Source organism: Zootoca vivipara, chromosome 16, assembly GCF_965207765.1.
Source record: "Zootoca vivipara chromosome 16, rZooViv2.hap1.1, whole genome shotgun sequence".
Lineage (NCBI taxonomy): Eukaryota > Metazoa > Chordata > Lepidosauria > Squamata > Lacertidae > Zootoca > Zootoca vivipara.
In genome coordinates this window covers 18,407,695-18,424,198 of record NC_142599.1, presented here as the reverse complement: position 1 = coordinate 18,424,198, position 16,504 = coordinate 18,407,695, and the positions used below count along the sequence as shown (strand labels likewise).

The window sequence follows — 16,504 nt, the reverse complement described above, 5'->3', positions numbered from 1 at the left end:
AACACATACAAACACAAAACTGATTTATAAACACACACACACACACACACACATTTTAAAAGCATGCATCCAATCCGAAACTGTAATCTCTTCCCAAGCCTTGCTTGGGCACGGCAGCAGCCTCTACGCCACCACGCTGCTGGCCGCTGCGCACAGGCGGCGGTGGGGGCGCAATTTTGCGCGTGGAGCCGCGGGAGGCAAGGCAATGTTACCTCTCCTCCGTCCTCCTCCTCCTCCTCCTCCTTCGGTGCGCGTAAGCCAGACTGGCACCACCCACCTGCAGCCGGGAGGCGGCGCCGGCGAGACGGCTTTGGCCGGCAGGCTCCCGTTCGCTTTGCTAGGGGGCGGAAAAGAAACCCTGCAAAGCGATTGCGACCCCCCCCCCTTCTCCTTTTTCTCTCCTCCATCGCTTTCCTTTCTCCCCTCGATCTGCCGCCTCCGAGGGGTTATTGCAAGGATACCGGAGGAGGAGGAGCGCATCATCGCCTGGAAAGGGAGCGTGGGAAATGACACCCAAGGGCAAGGAAGGACCCGATTTCGGATGCTAAGCCCCGGGGATCTGTGCGTGGTCCCAGCCACAGGCTCGCCCCGGCTCTGCCTCGCCTTCTCGGAAGAGCGATCCCTTGGGGACCCAGCCGGTGCCCCCCCCCCCGGCTGGCTGCGATGGAGCTGCGCCTCGCCCCGCCTTACCTGAAGGTAAGAGTCACCTTCAGGACGCCGCACTCTTCCCCTCCACCCATATCTCCCTCCTCTGGCCGGTATAGTTGCTTCCCGGGCCTGCGGAGAGGCGAGGGTGCTCGGTTCAGACGTGACGCGGTTCCTAACCCAGGGAGACGCGTGTGCGGGTCTCCCTGGACGGGGTTGGTGGATGCCAGGAGCCATCGAAAGCGCAAGGGTTAAGTGGGACTTGCTTCTGAGTAAACATAGGACTCTGCCTTATTCTGAGCCAGGCCTACGGGTCCACACAGCTCAGTGCTGTCTGCACTGACTGGCAGCAGCAGCCTCTTTCCAGGGATCCAGGCAGGGAGCCTTCCCCCCCCCCCAGCCTTAGCTTGAGATGCTGCCAAGGGATTTGAACCCGGATCTCCTGCATGCAAGGCACATGCTCTTCCATTGAGCTGTGTGGCCTTCCCCCCTTTTGCTACCAGAACTACAGAATCTGTGATTCCTGACTCCTAATTAGTTTGATTCTGTGCAACTTGGGCTCCAGGTATTAATCTTTGTGTGCAATTCACCCAGGGGTGAGCGGAGGAGTTTTTGCCTTGTGGTGTTGATAGCGGTTGAGAAGCCAGGCAAAAGGTCAGCCTATGGAGGAGGGACAGTATACAAAATTTAATTATTATTATTAATAATATGTGTCAGTTGTTGCTTTTCTCACTCAGGTCCCCACTTGCTTAGTATTTGAACCTTCTTCCTAAACCTGCTATTTTATTTCCAGCTGTTTTATTTCCAGGTTTCTTGGGGTTTGTGGGTGGTTTAAATGTGCCTTAAATGCATGGTGAGTGCAGAGCCAGAGACTACAGTTCCCTTGATGCCCCAGCAAACACCGCTGCTTTGAAGCGGCTTATATCACCACCTTAGGGCATTTCCACCCCATATATTAAAGTACTACATTTAACACATGCCTAAAGCCCGTGACTTCCTGCCAAAGAATCCTGGGGAACTGTAGTTTGTTCTGGGTGCTGGGAATTAAAGTTCTGGGGGGGGGAACTACCATTCCCAGGATCCCTTGGGTGAAAGCCACATGCTTTAAATGTATATTGATTGTAATTTTGGTAGTTTCACAGCCAAGCTTGGTGGGGGTGACGGGCCAGGATGGGGCCTTCTCAGTGGCAGCCCCTAAATGATGCAGCAGCTAAAAAAACCCCAATGCAATTCTGGGCTGCATCAATAGGAGTATAGCATCTTTCTAGAATCAAGGGAAGTAATAGTAGCACTGTATTCTGCTCTGGTCAGACCTCACCTGGAGTACTGTGTCCAGTTCTGGGCACCACAATTCAAGAAGGATACTGACAAGCTGGAACGTGTCCAGAAGAGGGCAACCAAAATGTTCAAAGGCCTGGAAACGATGCCTTATGAGGAACGGCTTAGGGAGCTGGGTATGTTTAGCCTGGAGAAGAGAAGGTTAAGGGGTGATATGATAGCCATGTTCAAATATATGAAAGGATGTCATATGGAGGAGGGAGAAAGATTGTTTTCTGCTGCTCTAGAGAAGCGGACACGGAGCAAGCTACAAGAAAGAAGTTTCCACCTAAACATTAGGAAGAACTTCCTGACAGTAAGAGCTGTTCGGCAGTGGAATTTGCTACCAAGGAGTGTGGTGGAGTCTCCTTCTTTGCAGGTCTTTAAGCAGAGGCTTGACAGGCATATGTCAAGAATGCTTTGATGGTGTTTCCTGCTTGGCAGGGGGTTGGACTGGAGGGCCCTTGTGGTCTCTTCCAACTCTATGATTCTATGAAATTGAGAAACTCTCCACAGAGGTGCGCCTGACACCTTCAATATATGGCTCTCAGAGAATGCTGAATACGCACCTCTTCACCCCACCCTTTGACACCTGAAATGTGTGTGTTTTCAAGGCCCACCCTATTCCCGTGACTGCAATCTAGGTTTTTTAAATTCTTAATTTAATTTAATTTTTATTATTATTTTATTTTAATATAAAACACATACATTTACACAATACATGTATACACAACACACTACATTATTTTCATAGCACAAAACGTACCTGTATTATATAATACCTACCTATACTATACATATCAACATACCTACACACCTACCCCACACAGACACCCACCGAGTGACTTGACTTCCAGCCGTTCTTGTTACGCTACTTTATTTTTCCAATTAGCTTAAACACATTTCGTTATTTCTTAAATCTCTTCTATCTTAACTTTACTCTCCTTTCACTCTAATCATTTTCTGGATTCACTCAATATCTGTCAAAAGTTCTACTTTTTCCACATAGATTTTGATGTATTCCTTAAAGATAGCCCACTCCTTATTCACTTTTTTGTACTATATCTCCTCTTTTTTAGTCTTAATTTTAAATCGTCGTAACTCACCCTGGAGCTTCCTGCCAAACGACGAGTAATAAATTTATTAATAGCACCGATAAAGAAATCAATGAATGCGTGCTTTAAATGGCTGCAGCAGCTTCCATCACCATTTTGAAAGCACTTTTGGACACATATTGAAAGCCCGTAGTTCCCCCTTCTAAGAATCACGGGAACTGTAGTTTGTTCTGGGTGCTGGGAATTGTAGTTCGGCGGGAACAACCGCTCCCAGGATCCTTGAGTGGGGTGGAAGCCATGTGTGTGTGTTTTTTAAACTAAGCAAAATAGAAAAAAATCCTTCAGTAGCACCTTAAAGACCAACTAAGTTTTTATTTTGGTATGAGCTTTCGTGTGCATGCACACTTCTTCAGATATTCTTGATTTACAAAAATATGTGCAATGTCTCTCGTAACATTAAAGGCATAGCGTGGCACAGTCTCTCTCTCCCCATTGCTGTGTCTCCATGGTGACTGGGTTTTTTGTTTAGGATGCTCTCCCGACTGCTCTTTCTTTCCGACAGTCTGTACGATCTTTTTCCTCCCACAGGGACAAACCACAGATGAGTCGGCCTGGGCGGGCCCACAAACCGCTTGGGCTGCCTGGCCTTGATCACTTTAAGGACGCAGACACATGACCCATTGTTGTTGTTGCTGCTGCTGCAGTCCCAGGATACGAGAGGGAGGAGCTTCGCTGCCAACCTCCCAGGCAGCCCATCACACTTTCCACTGCCTTCTTCCTCTCCGCCTGCCCGGCATCCTTGCACAAGGCTAGCTGGCAGCAGAAGCGGCTCAGCCTCTCGCCGACTGGGACAGCATCTCTCTCCGTAGGCGGCAGACCTCCGCAGCACGGTTCAAGTGAGACTCCAGGGATCTAATCTGTTGTGTGTCGTCCTACAGAATGAGGCTCGCCGAGGGTCTAGAAGCCGCCGGATTCCTGTCCCGCCGGAGCTGACAAGGTGCCGGACATCGCAGGGGCTGGAGGTCGCAGCCGAAGGTGATTCTCCAACGTCAAGGCACACCCAGGGCGTTTCTCCTCTGTCTCTTCCAGATTCCCCCTGAGGAAGCCAGAGGGATCCTTGCTCGCTCCCCGGCTGGGACTGGAAATAGGATACTGGTGAGTCACTGGGAGTGACTTCTGGAGAGGAGACAGGAAGGGGAAAATAGCTGAGCAGCACATGGCAAACTTTGTGTGGGCACTAAAACCAGCCCAGGAGACAGTGAGCTCATGCAATATTATTTATTTATTCATTCATTCATTTATTTATTTATATGCCAGCTTTCCCCCAGACTGGGACTGAAGGCAGCTTTCACAAATTAGAACAACACCGATACAATGCAAAAAGCTTAAAAACGGGTAACGGGTAATTGTTAAAAAGGAATTGAACTCTTAACAGAATGAAAACAAATCCTTTAAAATGCTGATAGTAAAAATAGCGCCTTAAAAGAAGTCATTTTCCAAAAGGCCTGTTGGAATCAAAGTCTTTGCCTGCCATTGGACGGACAGCAAGGAGGGAGCCAGTCTGGCCTCCCCAGGGAAGGAGCTCCAAAGTCTGGGAGCAGCCACTAAGAAGGCCCTGTCCCGTGTCCCTACCAAGCATTCCTGTGTGGGTGGCGGGACCGAGAGAAGGGCTTTCCCCCAAAGATCTCAGAGCCTGGGCAAGTTCATATGGGAGAATATGGTCCTTCAGCTAGCCTGGGCCTAAGCCGTATAAGATTGACACCTGGGTTAGTTGGATGACTGTTTCAGGATAACATTTTGTCTCTAGGCTCACAGCTGTCTGTGCAGGGACTCTGTCCCTTGTGCCGATGTCAGGCTGCCGCCCCCGATGTGCCCACCCTCTCCGGGGAGAAGAAATGAAGCAGAAATGAACTCTGACAATGGGGCACGGCCCCTGTCTCCCTGGGAGCCAGATCCGCTGCTGCGTGGGGGGCAAAGGGCCCCCGAACCGCCCCGGCACGCTCTGCCCCTTGTCTTCACGGTGTTCGTCTGGCTGGTGACGGGGACCACCATGTCCAGCCTCAACAAGTGGATCTTTGCCGTCCACAACTTCCGCTACCCGGTCTTGCTCTCCTCCCTGCACATGCTGACGGCCGTGGTGGTGGGCAACCCTTTGGCGAAGCTGTGGGCCGGCAGCGCCGGGTACCCCGCCCCGTGCCCTGGAGCCAAGGGCAGGCTTTTCCTGCTGAGCCTGACTTTCTGCGCCAGTGTGGCCTTTGGGAACCTGGGGCTGAACTACGTGCAGCTGGACTTTGCCCAGATGGTTTACACTACAACGCCGTTCTTCACCCTGACGCTCTCCAAGGTGCTGCTTGGGAAACACCACCACCCCCTGCAGTACGTGGCCATGGGGCCCATCTGCTTGGGGGCTTCCTTGAGCATCGTTGGGGAGGTGCATTTCGACCAAGCCGGCTGCTGCTTCCTGTTTGCCGCCACTTTCCTCCGCGGGCTGAAGTCCATACAGCAAAGTGAGTGTCTTGCATGGCTGCGGGAGGGTCATAGCTGCCAAGTTTTCCCTTTTCTCGCGAGGAAGCCTATTCAGCATAAGGGAAAATCCCTTTAAAAAAGGGATAACTTGGCAGCTATGGGGAGGGTGGCCTGTGTGGAACATTGGCCCTTCTTGATGGTCCTTTTTAAAGTGAGTTTCTAGTCTGCGAGTCATTTTGGACTCACAGCTGTCCATGGAGGCTCAGGTCAATTCTGTGTCCAGGGCAGCTGTCTACCAGCTCCATCTGGTACGCAGGCTGAGACCCTACCTGCCTGCGGACTGTCTCACCAGAGTGGTGCATGCTCTAGTTATCTCCCGCTTGGACTACTGCATATGCGCTCTACGTGGGACTACCTTTGAAGGTGACCCGGAAACTGCAATTAATCCAGAATGCGGCAGCTAGAGTGGTGACTGAGAGTGGCCGCCGGGACCATGTAACACCGGTCCTGTGAGATCTGCATTGGCTCCCAGTACGTTTCCGAGCACAGTTCAAAGTGTTGGTGATGACCTTTAAAGCCATAAATGGCATCGGCCCAGTATACCTGAAGGAACGTCTCCATCCCCATTGTTCAGCCCTGGCACTGAGGTCCAGCTCCATGGCCTTTTGGTGGTTCCCTCCCTGCGAGAAGTGAGGTTACAGGGAACCAGGCAGAGGGCCTTCTTGGTAGTGGCGCCCACCCTGTGGAACGCCCTCCCATAATATGTCAAGGAAATAAACAACTACCTGACTTTTAGAAGACATCTGAAGGCAGCCCTGTTTAGGGAAGTTTTTAATGTTTGATGTTTCATCATGTTTTTAATATTCTGTTTGGAGCTGCCCTGAGTGGCTGGGGAAACCCAGCCAGATGGGTGGGGTATTATTATTATTATTATTATTATTATTATTATTATTATTATTACTACTACTACTACTACTACTACTACCGTCCTTATGGCTGCAGACTACCGTCCTTATGGCTGCAGACATGTGCTTGAAGAATATGATTGTCCTGTTTTAGTTCTTCCTGGGAATATATAATGGAGGAATTATGCCAATCGACCACATCTGCAAAACGTCTCTTGTTTTGCATTAAGCAGAGCCCAGCCCTTCCCAGAATTCTAATTGCGTTGAAACCAGAGCCAGATTCGAACCTGGAATCGTTCGTTTCGTTTGTGTGCTGAAACTTAAAACGCTGAGCAGGGCAGAAGGCATGTTTTGTTTTGGGATGCTAAATCGTTGCAGGGAGGTTTTCAGAAGGGAACGCTTTATCCTTCGCTGGGCTGTTGTCTTGGAAATGGGATAGCTCGTTCCAGTTTGTGTGTAACTTAAACATACAGCCTTCTGAACCTTCTAATGGTGGAGCTAGGTCAGATTCATGTCATCTATTCAAAGCACCACAAATCCCACTTTAAACCGTCAAGGCTTTCCCCCAAGAATTCTGTGCGTTGTAGTTTGTTAAAGACTCCCGAGAGCTTGTTAGAAGATACCTATTCCCTTTTCAGAGCTGGAGCTCCCACAGTTTCCTAGGAAGTGAGATTGATTGTTAGAGCATTTTAGGGGAGGGGGCGTTTCTCCTAACAACTCTCAGCACCCTTAACAAACTACAATTCCATGTCTAAGGTGGGATCATAGTGCTTTAAATGGATGGTGTGAATGTGACCCTACACCAGTGAACCTCTATGCCAGTGATGGCCAAACTTGGCCCTCCAGCTGTTTTGGGACTACAGTTCCCATCATCCCTGACCACTGGTCCTGTTAGCTAGGGATGATGGGAGTTGTAATCCCCAAACAGCTGGAGACTCAAGTTTGGCCATCTCTGCTCTATGCATTTCTCCAGCTGCTGCCTGGCAGGCATTTGGGACTACAATTCCCATTAGTCCCAGGCCAGGGCTGATGGGAGCTGTCAGTCAAAACTGGCATGCTGGCAACGACTGATGGGAGCTATAGTCCAAAACACTTGGGGGGGCATCAACTTGGAAAAGGCTAATGCCTAAAACATCATATCTAGGCTGGACTTTGTCTCTAATGCAGGGTTGTGCAAATTTAACATGTACTTCCTCATTCTTGCTTGGTCATTTGATGCTCAGAGAAATGTAAGTGGCTGTTTACTTTTGGAGGAGAGGCCACTGGGGGCTTTATGATAGATTTATTTTTATTTCAAAAACACATCTTTTTACTACTACAACAACAACACCCACATATACAGTTTGGAAAAGGTCAGGACTCAAGGGCCTAGTTCTCAGTGAGGTGGTAAACCTGTGTTAGGGCTGTACTGCTTCAAATTGTGGGTTTGGGACTCCCAGGGTCGAATGCTGCTCTGTACAAAAGGATTCACTGCACATAAGCAGTGAGCCTCCTCCTTGACCTGCTGGTTTTCTAAGTGCGGGGAGTTTCCTACCTGTGAGGGAGCATTTCTATGCATGAGGCTTCCTCCCCCAAAATCTGAAATAATAATAATAATAAATTAATTATAATTTTATTACTTATACCCCGCCCGTCTGGCTGGGTTGCCCCAGTCACTCTGAGCAGCTTAAAAGGTAAAGGGACCCCTGACCATTAGGTCCAGTCGTGACCGACTCTGGGGTTGTGCGCTCATCTCGCATTATTGGCCGAGGGAGCCGGCGTACAGCTTCCGGGTCATGTGGCCAGCATGACAAAGCCGCTTCTGGCGAACCAGAGGAGCACACGGAAACACCGTTTACCTTCCCGCTGTAGCGGTTCCTATTTATCTACTTGCACTTTGACGTGCTTTCGAACTGCTAGGTTGGCAGGAGCTGGGACCAAGCAACGGGAGCTCACTCTGTCACAGGGATTCGAACTGCCGACCTTCTGATCGGCAAGCCCTAGGCTCAGTGGTTTAACCACAGCACCACCTGGGTCCTGACTTACAACATATCTAAAAACAGTTGTATGAAGCTGGGACTGATGGGTTGCTTGGCCGTCCTGGCTGATGGGAGTTGTAGTCCAAAACAATGGCAGGGTGCCACGTTGGAGAAACCCATGCCATGTCGAGGAGTGGCCATGCCTCTGGGAAGTTCTCTCCTGCCTCCTTCTGTGCTTTTCTTTCCCTCCTCAGGGCTGGCTAGCCTTCCCCTCTCTGAATTTGGTGTCCAGCTCCGAGGGCCTTCTGGCGGTTCCCTCCCTGCGAGAAGTGAGGTTACAGGGAACCAGGCAGAGGGCCTTCTTGGTAGTGGCTCCCTCCCTGTGGAACGCCCTCCCATCAGATATCAAGGAGATAAAGAACTATCTGACTTTTAGAAGACATCTGAAGGCAGCCCTGTTTAGGGACGTTTTTTAATGTTTGATGTTTTATCGGGGTTTTAATATTCTGTTGGGAGCCGCCCAGAGTGGCTGGGGAAACCCAGCCAGATGATGATGATGATGACGATTTGTTATACCTCTCACCCAGGTACCTTCCTGCAGGAGGAGCGCCTGGACTCCTTGACCTTGCTCTGCCTCACCTCGCTGCCCAGCTTCTACATCCTCTTTGCGGCCGCTCTGGTCCTGGAGGTGGGGCCCGCCTGGGACGGCACCCTGGCCTACGGAGGGGATCTCTGGGCCTGTGTCCTGCTCAGCTGCCTGGGCTCGGTGGTGTACAACCTGTCCAGCTTCTACGTCATCTCGCTGACGTCGGCCCTCACCATCCACGTCTTGGGGAACTTCAACGTTGTGGGCAACCTCCTGCTCTCCCACTTCCTCTTTGGCAGCCGCCTGACGCTGCTCAGCTACGCGGGGATCACCCTCACCCTCTTCGGGGTCTTCATGTACCATCACTGTGACTGCATCGCCTCCCGCTGGCGCTCGAGGGGTGGGCGGGGCAAAGAGGAGTAAGCAGAGAGAGGGAGGACGTGATTGGAGCTGTGACTGCCAAGCACAGGAGCCGTAGGGCCAATGGGGTGGGGTGGGGTGGGGTCTGCTCCGCCAACCTCAGCCTGCTCTCGTCCAGCCCCCATCTGGTCCAGGAGGGTTGGCACTGGCTGCCGGCTTCCTGCTCCCCGGTCTGAGTGTTGCTCAGCCGGGAGGAGGACGGGGAAGAATGAGTTGACTCGGCCTGCCGTGGCCTCTCTGGCGCCACCTACTGCTGGGCTCCCTGCTTTCTGTCCTGCCAATCCCAATGGGTGCCAGCCACTACTGCCGCTGTAGGAGGGAGTGCCACTTCTCTCTGATGGATCATAGCACGCCTCTACGTTGCAGGGGAGGGGGCAGTGGGCGCTCAGATGCAAGAATTGTGGGAAGGCTTATCCTCCCCCAAATAACTCAGCCCCATCTGACCCCCCAGGCATTTTACTCACTGGGCAAGAGATACAGCAGTTGATTTTTAGAGGAAGCCAGGAGATGGCACCTCTCCCCACCGAAGGATTTGACGGAAGGGGGTGCGGGGAGCGGATTCTGCTGCGTATCTGAATTCTCACCTACATCGAATCTTTTTTTAAAAAAATATTTTAAAAATCCCTGCCCCTAGAAAGCTAGCACCTTGGGGAGAGAGGATTCTGTTCTTGTTTTCTCCCTGATGTGCTAGAATTCTACAGGCAGGTAGGCTCCCCAGCTCCTCCGAGGCAGATAATTCAAACATGCAGACTCTGGGGAAGAGAGAAGGGAAGAGCGGAGCTGCCTCAGTAGAAGAGCTCCCTGGCACCAGCCGCTACTTCTCATAGGGCTAAAAATTGGGGGGAACCAAGTGTTTCCTCCTTTTTTAAAAAATGTTGAGACTTGAACGTGTGCCGAAGTGCACCTCTGATCTCCGCAAGCCACTTTGCAGCCATGCTAATTCTCATGCCAGTTCCTTCACAACCCCTCCGAGGGATTGATGTGGGATTGATGCCCGCAGAGGGAGGTGGCACAGAGTTCCCCCTTTCCTTGGGCAGGGCTCCCCACTTGGTACTAAAGTATTGAATGAGCTGGGGGGAGGAGCTCCCATAGAGGAGGAACATGGAGATGAAAAGTGGGGTGTTCAGGGGCATCCATGTGCGTGCGTGTGTGTGTGTGTGTGTGTGTCTATGTCTATTTCCGTTCTCTACTGCCATCTGGTGGGGTGGCGTATAGTGCAATTTTTATGGATGGATGTTTTATTTCTATGCTGCCTGCTAATGGATTAAGGGTGTGTGAGAGAGAGAGCGCATGCACATTTGCTTATGAGTAGACACCCATTAGTATTTCCTTATCTTCACTGGGCTACATCAAGGATGAGGAGATCTGCAGCCCTCCAGTTTCTGTTGGACTACAGCTCCCATCAGCCCCAGCCATCCTTGTCAGTGGTTAGGGATGATGGGAATTGTAGTCCCAGCATCTGGAGGACTATAAAAGTCCCCCCGTTCCTGGACTAGGAACTCCTACCTTAGGGTGCTTATTTGCTTTCGGTGGATGAAGAAAATCTTTACTGTTTGGCTTGTGTGAATATATTCAAAGGGCATTCTCCACCTGCCCACCAGATTCACTGAAATCCTCTGATGAATGGGCACCCATTAAAAGCCCACTGGTAGTGGGTGAAAATGGTCAGTATTACCCTCCACAGGGTGGAATGCTTTTGGACACGTTTGTATTTGTTTACTTCTTATTGTGGGGTGGGGATGCACCCCGCTTTGAAGGAGTCAAAAGCGGATCAAATCACATGGCACAGAATTCTCTTGGACCAATTTCTGCTTGCACGTGGAAGTCTAGCATGTGAGGGGGTGAGAGTTCTAGCCCACCCAAACTCCCTGGGAGGCTAGCTTTCTACACGCAGGGAAGTGTTCACTCTGCATACTTTGGTGTTCGTTCCTGCGGTTCAATGTGGAACTCATGTGCCATGTGATTCACCTGCAAGTGTTGATTGGCTTTCAGCCACTCCTATAGAAGTGGGTTGTCATTTCCCCCTTACGACACTGGCTGTCCTGTTTTGCATTCTCTCCAAGCGGAGGATAATGTACATATCCGTAATGTCTGCAACATGCGCCAATGTCAGCTTGCTGTCATTTATAGCAAAGGGGGTTCGATAATCAGTGTGGGGGGGGGGTCAGGCTTCTCCGACCTGGCGCTCTCCAGATGTTTTGTTCTTCCATTTCCACCAGACCCTACCAGCACAGCTGTTTTGAACTACAACTACAGTGGTACCTCGGCTTACGAATTTAATGCGTTCCGAACGCACATTCGTAAGTCGAAAAAAATTGTAAGTCGAATCCCATAGGAATGCATTGGGAGAAAAAAATCCGTAAGTCGAAAAAATCCTATCTAAACCGCATCCGAGATGGCGGACGGAGCTCCGTTTGTAAGTAGAAACATTCGTAAGTAGAGTTATTCGTAAGTCAAGGTACCACTGTACAGTGGAACCTCGGTTTATGAACACCTCGGTTTATGAATTTTCGGTTTATGAACGCCACGGACCCATCTGGAACGGATTAATTCATTTTCCATTACTTTCAATGGGAAAGTTTGCTTCAGTTTATGAACGCTTCAGTTTATGAACAGACTTCCGGAACCAATTACACCCATGCTTCAGTTTATGAACGCTTCAGTTTAAGTACTCCGCGGACCCGTCTGGAACGGATTAATCCACTTTCCATTACTTTCAATGGGAAAGTTTGCTTCAGTTTATGAACGCTTACTCCACGGACCATCTGGAACGGATTAATTCACTTTCCATTACTTTCAATGGGAAAGTTCACTTCAGTTTATGAACGCTTCAGTTTATGAACAGACTTCCGGAACCAATTGTGTTCATAAACCGAGGTACCACTGTACAGCCATTTTGGCTGGGGGATGCTGGGAGCCGTAGTCAAAACATCTAAGAGGACACCATTTTGGGAGAAGGTTGGGTTCCGGATATCACGGGCAGAGCCAACACATTTGTGCCTGGTGAAAAGGCTGTGGATACAGGCGTTTCCCTATTCAAGTGTAAGGGGAAACATAAAGGCTGAACTGACCCCCACATAGCCTGCCAGAATCAATTTGGTGCAGCAGGAAAAAACTGTTAGCAGATTTATATGATTGCCACTAGAAGGCTAGCCGTGAGCACCCAGCAGTGCTGGGTGTGAGTGGCCAAATGTTTTTGCCAGTGTGTAAATTATTCAACTTTTTTTTATTATAATATGTGTGTGTCTTTTGGGGGAGGGGGGAGGGTCGAATTAGGTTCAGCCCTAGCCACTTTGTGCCTGAGATAAAATTTCGCAAGGCACCACTTTTGCCCATTGACATGAGGAAAAGTCAATATGACGATTCCTCTGGATACGTTCATATAGGGCTGAGTAAAAGTGTTTGAAAGTGCTGGTGGATCGGGTCTGTCTGTCCCACTGGTACCCAAAAGACATCGGCTAGAACAGCCACCCCTAGTGTCTGTCCTCTGTCGGAGGCAGTATACAGGGGAAGGTAGAAAAAACCCACCACTGTTGAGGACTTCAGTACTGAGAGTTCTTGGGCTTCTGGTCTCTTCTGGCCTCCTGTTTATGGATTGATAGAAGGGCAGAAGTCTCCCCACGATACCATTTGTTTCATAAAACCAGATTTCTATGGTGGGGGGTAGGCCCTGTGTCATTGTTAACCGCCGCCTGAGTTGTCCATAAAGCACAAGGTATTTTGTGACAACCGGAGTGGTGTAGTTGTGAAAAGTGTCTAATCGGGACCCAGGGAAATTTGAGTTACTGTCCTCACTCAGCCATGAAGCCCGATGGGTGACTTTAGGCCAGTCACTCTTCGGACATAACTATCCTGGCTTCATACCCCATGGTTTTTGGGATTCTGGCTAGTAACAGAAAGCCACAGTTTCGTGTGTAATGGGAAACCGTGGTTTGGTTCACCAGTATTAACATAGGAAGCTGCCTCACACAGAATCAGAGCTCAGAATTGCCTACATAGGCTATCGGCGACTCTCCAGAGTTTCAGATCTGAGACATCACCACCGGCCCTACCTGGAGATGCCAGGGATTGAACCCGGGGCCTTCTGCTTGCAAGGCAGATGTTCTACCACTGAGCTACGTCCCTTTCTTTGAAGCCACCGGGGAGGGAAAGCAGTGCGTAGGCTCGGTTTCACAAACCATGGTTTGCAAAGCCAGGATCGTTACATCCCGACTGACCGTGTCTGTCAGCTTAGCCTACCTCACAGGGTTTTGTCATGAGCATATAAAGGGTAGGCAGAGGACCGCATATGCCATGTTGAGGTCCTTGGTGGGAGAGTGTTAACAAAATCACCACCGTTGTGGAGGCATCGTAATTTTTGCACAAACAGCTCTGGGGAATTGTATCTATCCGGTTTCCTGTCCGGTGATGCCATCGCCGCTCTCATCCCCGATCCTTCCTTCCAGTAGTGTGCGATCCTTGCAGTATCACACCCAGCCTGAACCGTCCCAGCTAGGGATGTGTTGTCAAGTTCTCCTTTCGTGAACCGTCCGGGTCATGCCATCTGATCAACGAGGCGACTGAGGGAACCTCTGGCGTAACCAGAGCACAAAGAAGGCCAGGCCGCCCTCTCCGGTTTCATTTGCCCTTCAAATAAAGCTCTATTTTTGTCTTACTTGAGCAGTTGCGCTTGTGTCCTTGAACGACCCAAGGAAGGGAGGGAAACAGAGATGTGGGCGAGAGGGAGAGGGAGAGCCCACTCCTCCACCTCCAGCAGCTGTTTCGAGAAAAGAAATAGCTCCACATCAGGGAGGAGGATAATTCCCCAAGGTCTTTGCCCTTCCCTTGCCAGAGAAGGCGGGCGATGCAGGAATATGCCTGTTCCTGCCCATCATGGACGGTTGCCATGGCAGCCAGTCGCATGAAAGGGCTGCTTTTGCCAGCAGCAAACTCAAGGGGAGGTTTTTCATCCCACACCAGGGGTGAAGCACCTTTTTCAGCCTGAGGGCTGCCTTCTCTTCTGGGCAACGGTGCCAGGGATAGGCTGGACTGGAGGCAAAGATGGGCAGAGAAACAAATGATTAGTTTCGACTTGTACATACTAGGCAGGTTCCTACTCACACCCAAACACAGCTCTATCTACCATGCAGGCAAGCAGGAGGTGCTGTCGGAGTTCAAGGGCATATTCTAGCCAGGCAAAAACACTCATGGCGGGTAGGAAACAAAGCTGGTGAAGGACAGGGCCTGGGGACAGGGAGTGTAGCCTGGAGAGCATTCCAAGGGCCAGATAGTCCTGGAGGGCCACACTGACTCCCCGCCAGGCCTGAGGTTCCTCACCACCACCCCCAATGTATGGAATAAATGGAGGCGGAAGATCAAGCCACATCTTAGGCCCTCTGTTCCTTCTCCACTGATTTCCCTCGGCTGATCTGGCCAGTTTTCTTGCTGCGCTCCTGAGGCAGTAAGGAGCTGTCCACTGGCTATTATTATTATTATTATTATTATTATTATTATGGGTTTTCTTGGTTTACATGGCACATATTTCCACATGTAGTGGGAGTGCCCCAAAATCCAACTATTCTGGACAACAACCATAAGAGAAATACATAACCCAACAAACATTAGAATTTACCCCAGAATTGGCCTTGCTAAACATCTTCCAGGACAATAATGCCCACCCGCATCACAAAAAACTCATAACCCACTTACTCTCAGCAACCAGAAGCACCATAACCAGACACCGGAAAGACCTGTCAGGAGGAAGCGTGGACCAATGGTACCAAATAGTATGGGAAACAAGCCCTACTAGGAAAATTAATCAATAAGTTGACACTGGCTATGTATTTGAGCCGATGTAGGGGAGACCTGGAGCTCTATTGCTTCATCTCAGTTTAAAACAGATCTTGAGTTGACTCTGGCTTCCACCCTTCAGTAAGGGGCCCAGGAAGGCAACGGAAGGGGAAATAATATTGCTTGGTACTTAGTCTCCCTTGCCTATCGCCCTCCCCCCCCCCAATTTGGATTAACAAGATTAACGTCTTGGCATGATCTCGCCCTCCCGGGAGCCGCACTACACAGGGAACATTCTGTTCCTGGTTTGTCACCACCTTTCTTCAGCAGGGCTCCTGTGCCTTTCAACGCTAGAACCGTAGCAGAAAGGCAGGATCCTTATGCCAGGCAATGTCACACGGGGTGGACATCCGTCCTGCACGCAGCAGCTGAGCGCATTGGAGCTCTAAAAGGAAATGGAAAGTGGGCAAAGGATTTAGGGCAAGGGATCCCCAAAGCTGCCACACACAGAGTAACGGGAGGCTTTGTAGACACTGTACATGTTAAAGTTTTGTGCAAACAACAACAACAACAACATATTATTATTTATACCTCGCTCATCTGGCTGGGTTTCCCCAGCCACTCTGGGCGGCTTACAACAGAAAAATGAAATAAAATAATCTTAAACATTAAAAGCCTCCCTAAACAGGGCTGCCTTCAGATGTCTTCTAAAAATCTGGTAGCTGGTTTTTTTTTTTGTTTTTACACCTGGTGGGAGGGCGTTCCACAGGGCGGGTGCCACCACTGAGAAGGCCCTCTGCCTGGTTCCCTGCAACTTGGCTTCTCACAACGAGGGAACCGCCAGAAGGCCCTCGGAGCTGGACCTCAGTGTCCAGGCAGAACGATGGGGGGTGGAGACGCCCCTTCAGGTATACTGGACCAAGGCCATTTAGGGCTTTAAAGGTCAGCACCAATACTTTGAACTGTGCTCGGAAACGTACTGGGAGCCAATGTAGATCTTTCAAGACCAGTGTTATGTGTTCTCGGCGGCAGCTCCCAGTCACCAGTCTAGCTGCCGCATTCTGGATTAGTTGTAGTTTCTGGGTCACCTTCAAAGGTAGCCCCACATAGAGCGCATTGCAGTAGTACAAGCGGGAGATAACTAGAGCATGCACCACTCTGGCAAGACAGTCCACAGGCAGGTAGGGTCTCAGCCTGCGTACCAGATGGAACAAGTCAGGATGATGGCTGAATAGAGGAGTCGTTTAAAAGAGCTCCCAATTTAGCCCTCGGATCTCTGGATGAATGGAGGGTGCTTTCAGACTGTTGCTGTTTTCAGGTGAGATTCAGTCACTTCCTGACAAAAGATTAGACTTTTTGCAATAATGAAAGCCGTGGGGAAAT

At 50.2% G+C, this 16,504-nt stretch overlaps 1 protein-coding gene across 4 annotated transcripts; it reads left to right on the top strand.

Moving 5' to 3' along the window:
* Positions 1-313: 313 nt before the first annotated feature.
* Positions 314-14,006, top strand: SLC35E4 (solute carrier family 35 member E4). 4 transcript variants are annotated; one of them, XM_088659314.1, is made up of 4 exons: positions 314-696; positions 3,956-4,172; positions 4,825-5,524; positions 8,934-14,006. In XM_088659314.1, exons 3-4 carry the CDS (start codon positions 4,885-4,887, stop codon positions 9,353-9,355), a joined length of 1,062 nt encoding a protein of 353 aa, XP_088515440.1. In that variant the 5' UTR covers positions 314-696; positions 3,956-4,172; positions 4,825-4,884; the 3' UTR covers positions 9,356-14,006. The 4 variants fall into 4 exon arrangements, 3 of the variants coding, with proteins under 3 accessions (XP_088515440.1, XP_088515439.1, XP_060125414.1); XM_088659313.1 differs by having other exon boundaries at positions 3,606-4,172; XR_015947392.1 differs by lacking the exon at positions 314-696 and having other exon boundaries at positions 2,613-4,172; positions 8,934-11,810; positions 12,230-14,006.
* Positions 14,007-16,504: the final 2,498 nt, after the last annotated feature.

Excerpts from the sequence above, each read along its gene's own strand:
- SLC35E4 (XM_088659314.1), top strand. The coding sequence starts at position 4,885 with ATGTGCCCACCCTCTCCGGGGAGAAGAAATGAAGCAGAAATGAACTCT. Across the intron at positions 5,525-8,933 it reads GCTGAAGTCCATACAGCAAA|GTACCTTCCTGCAGGAGGAG; the intron begins GTGAGTGTCTTG and ends CCTCTCACCCAG.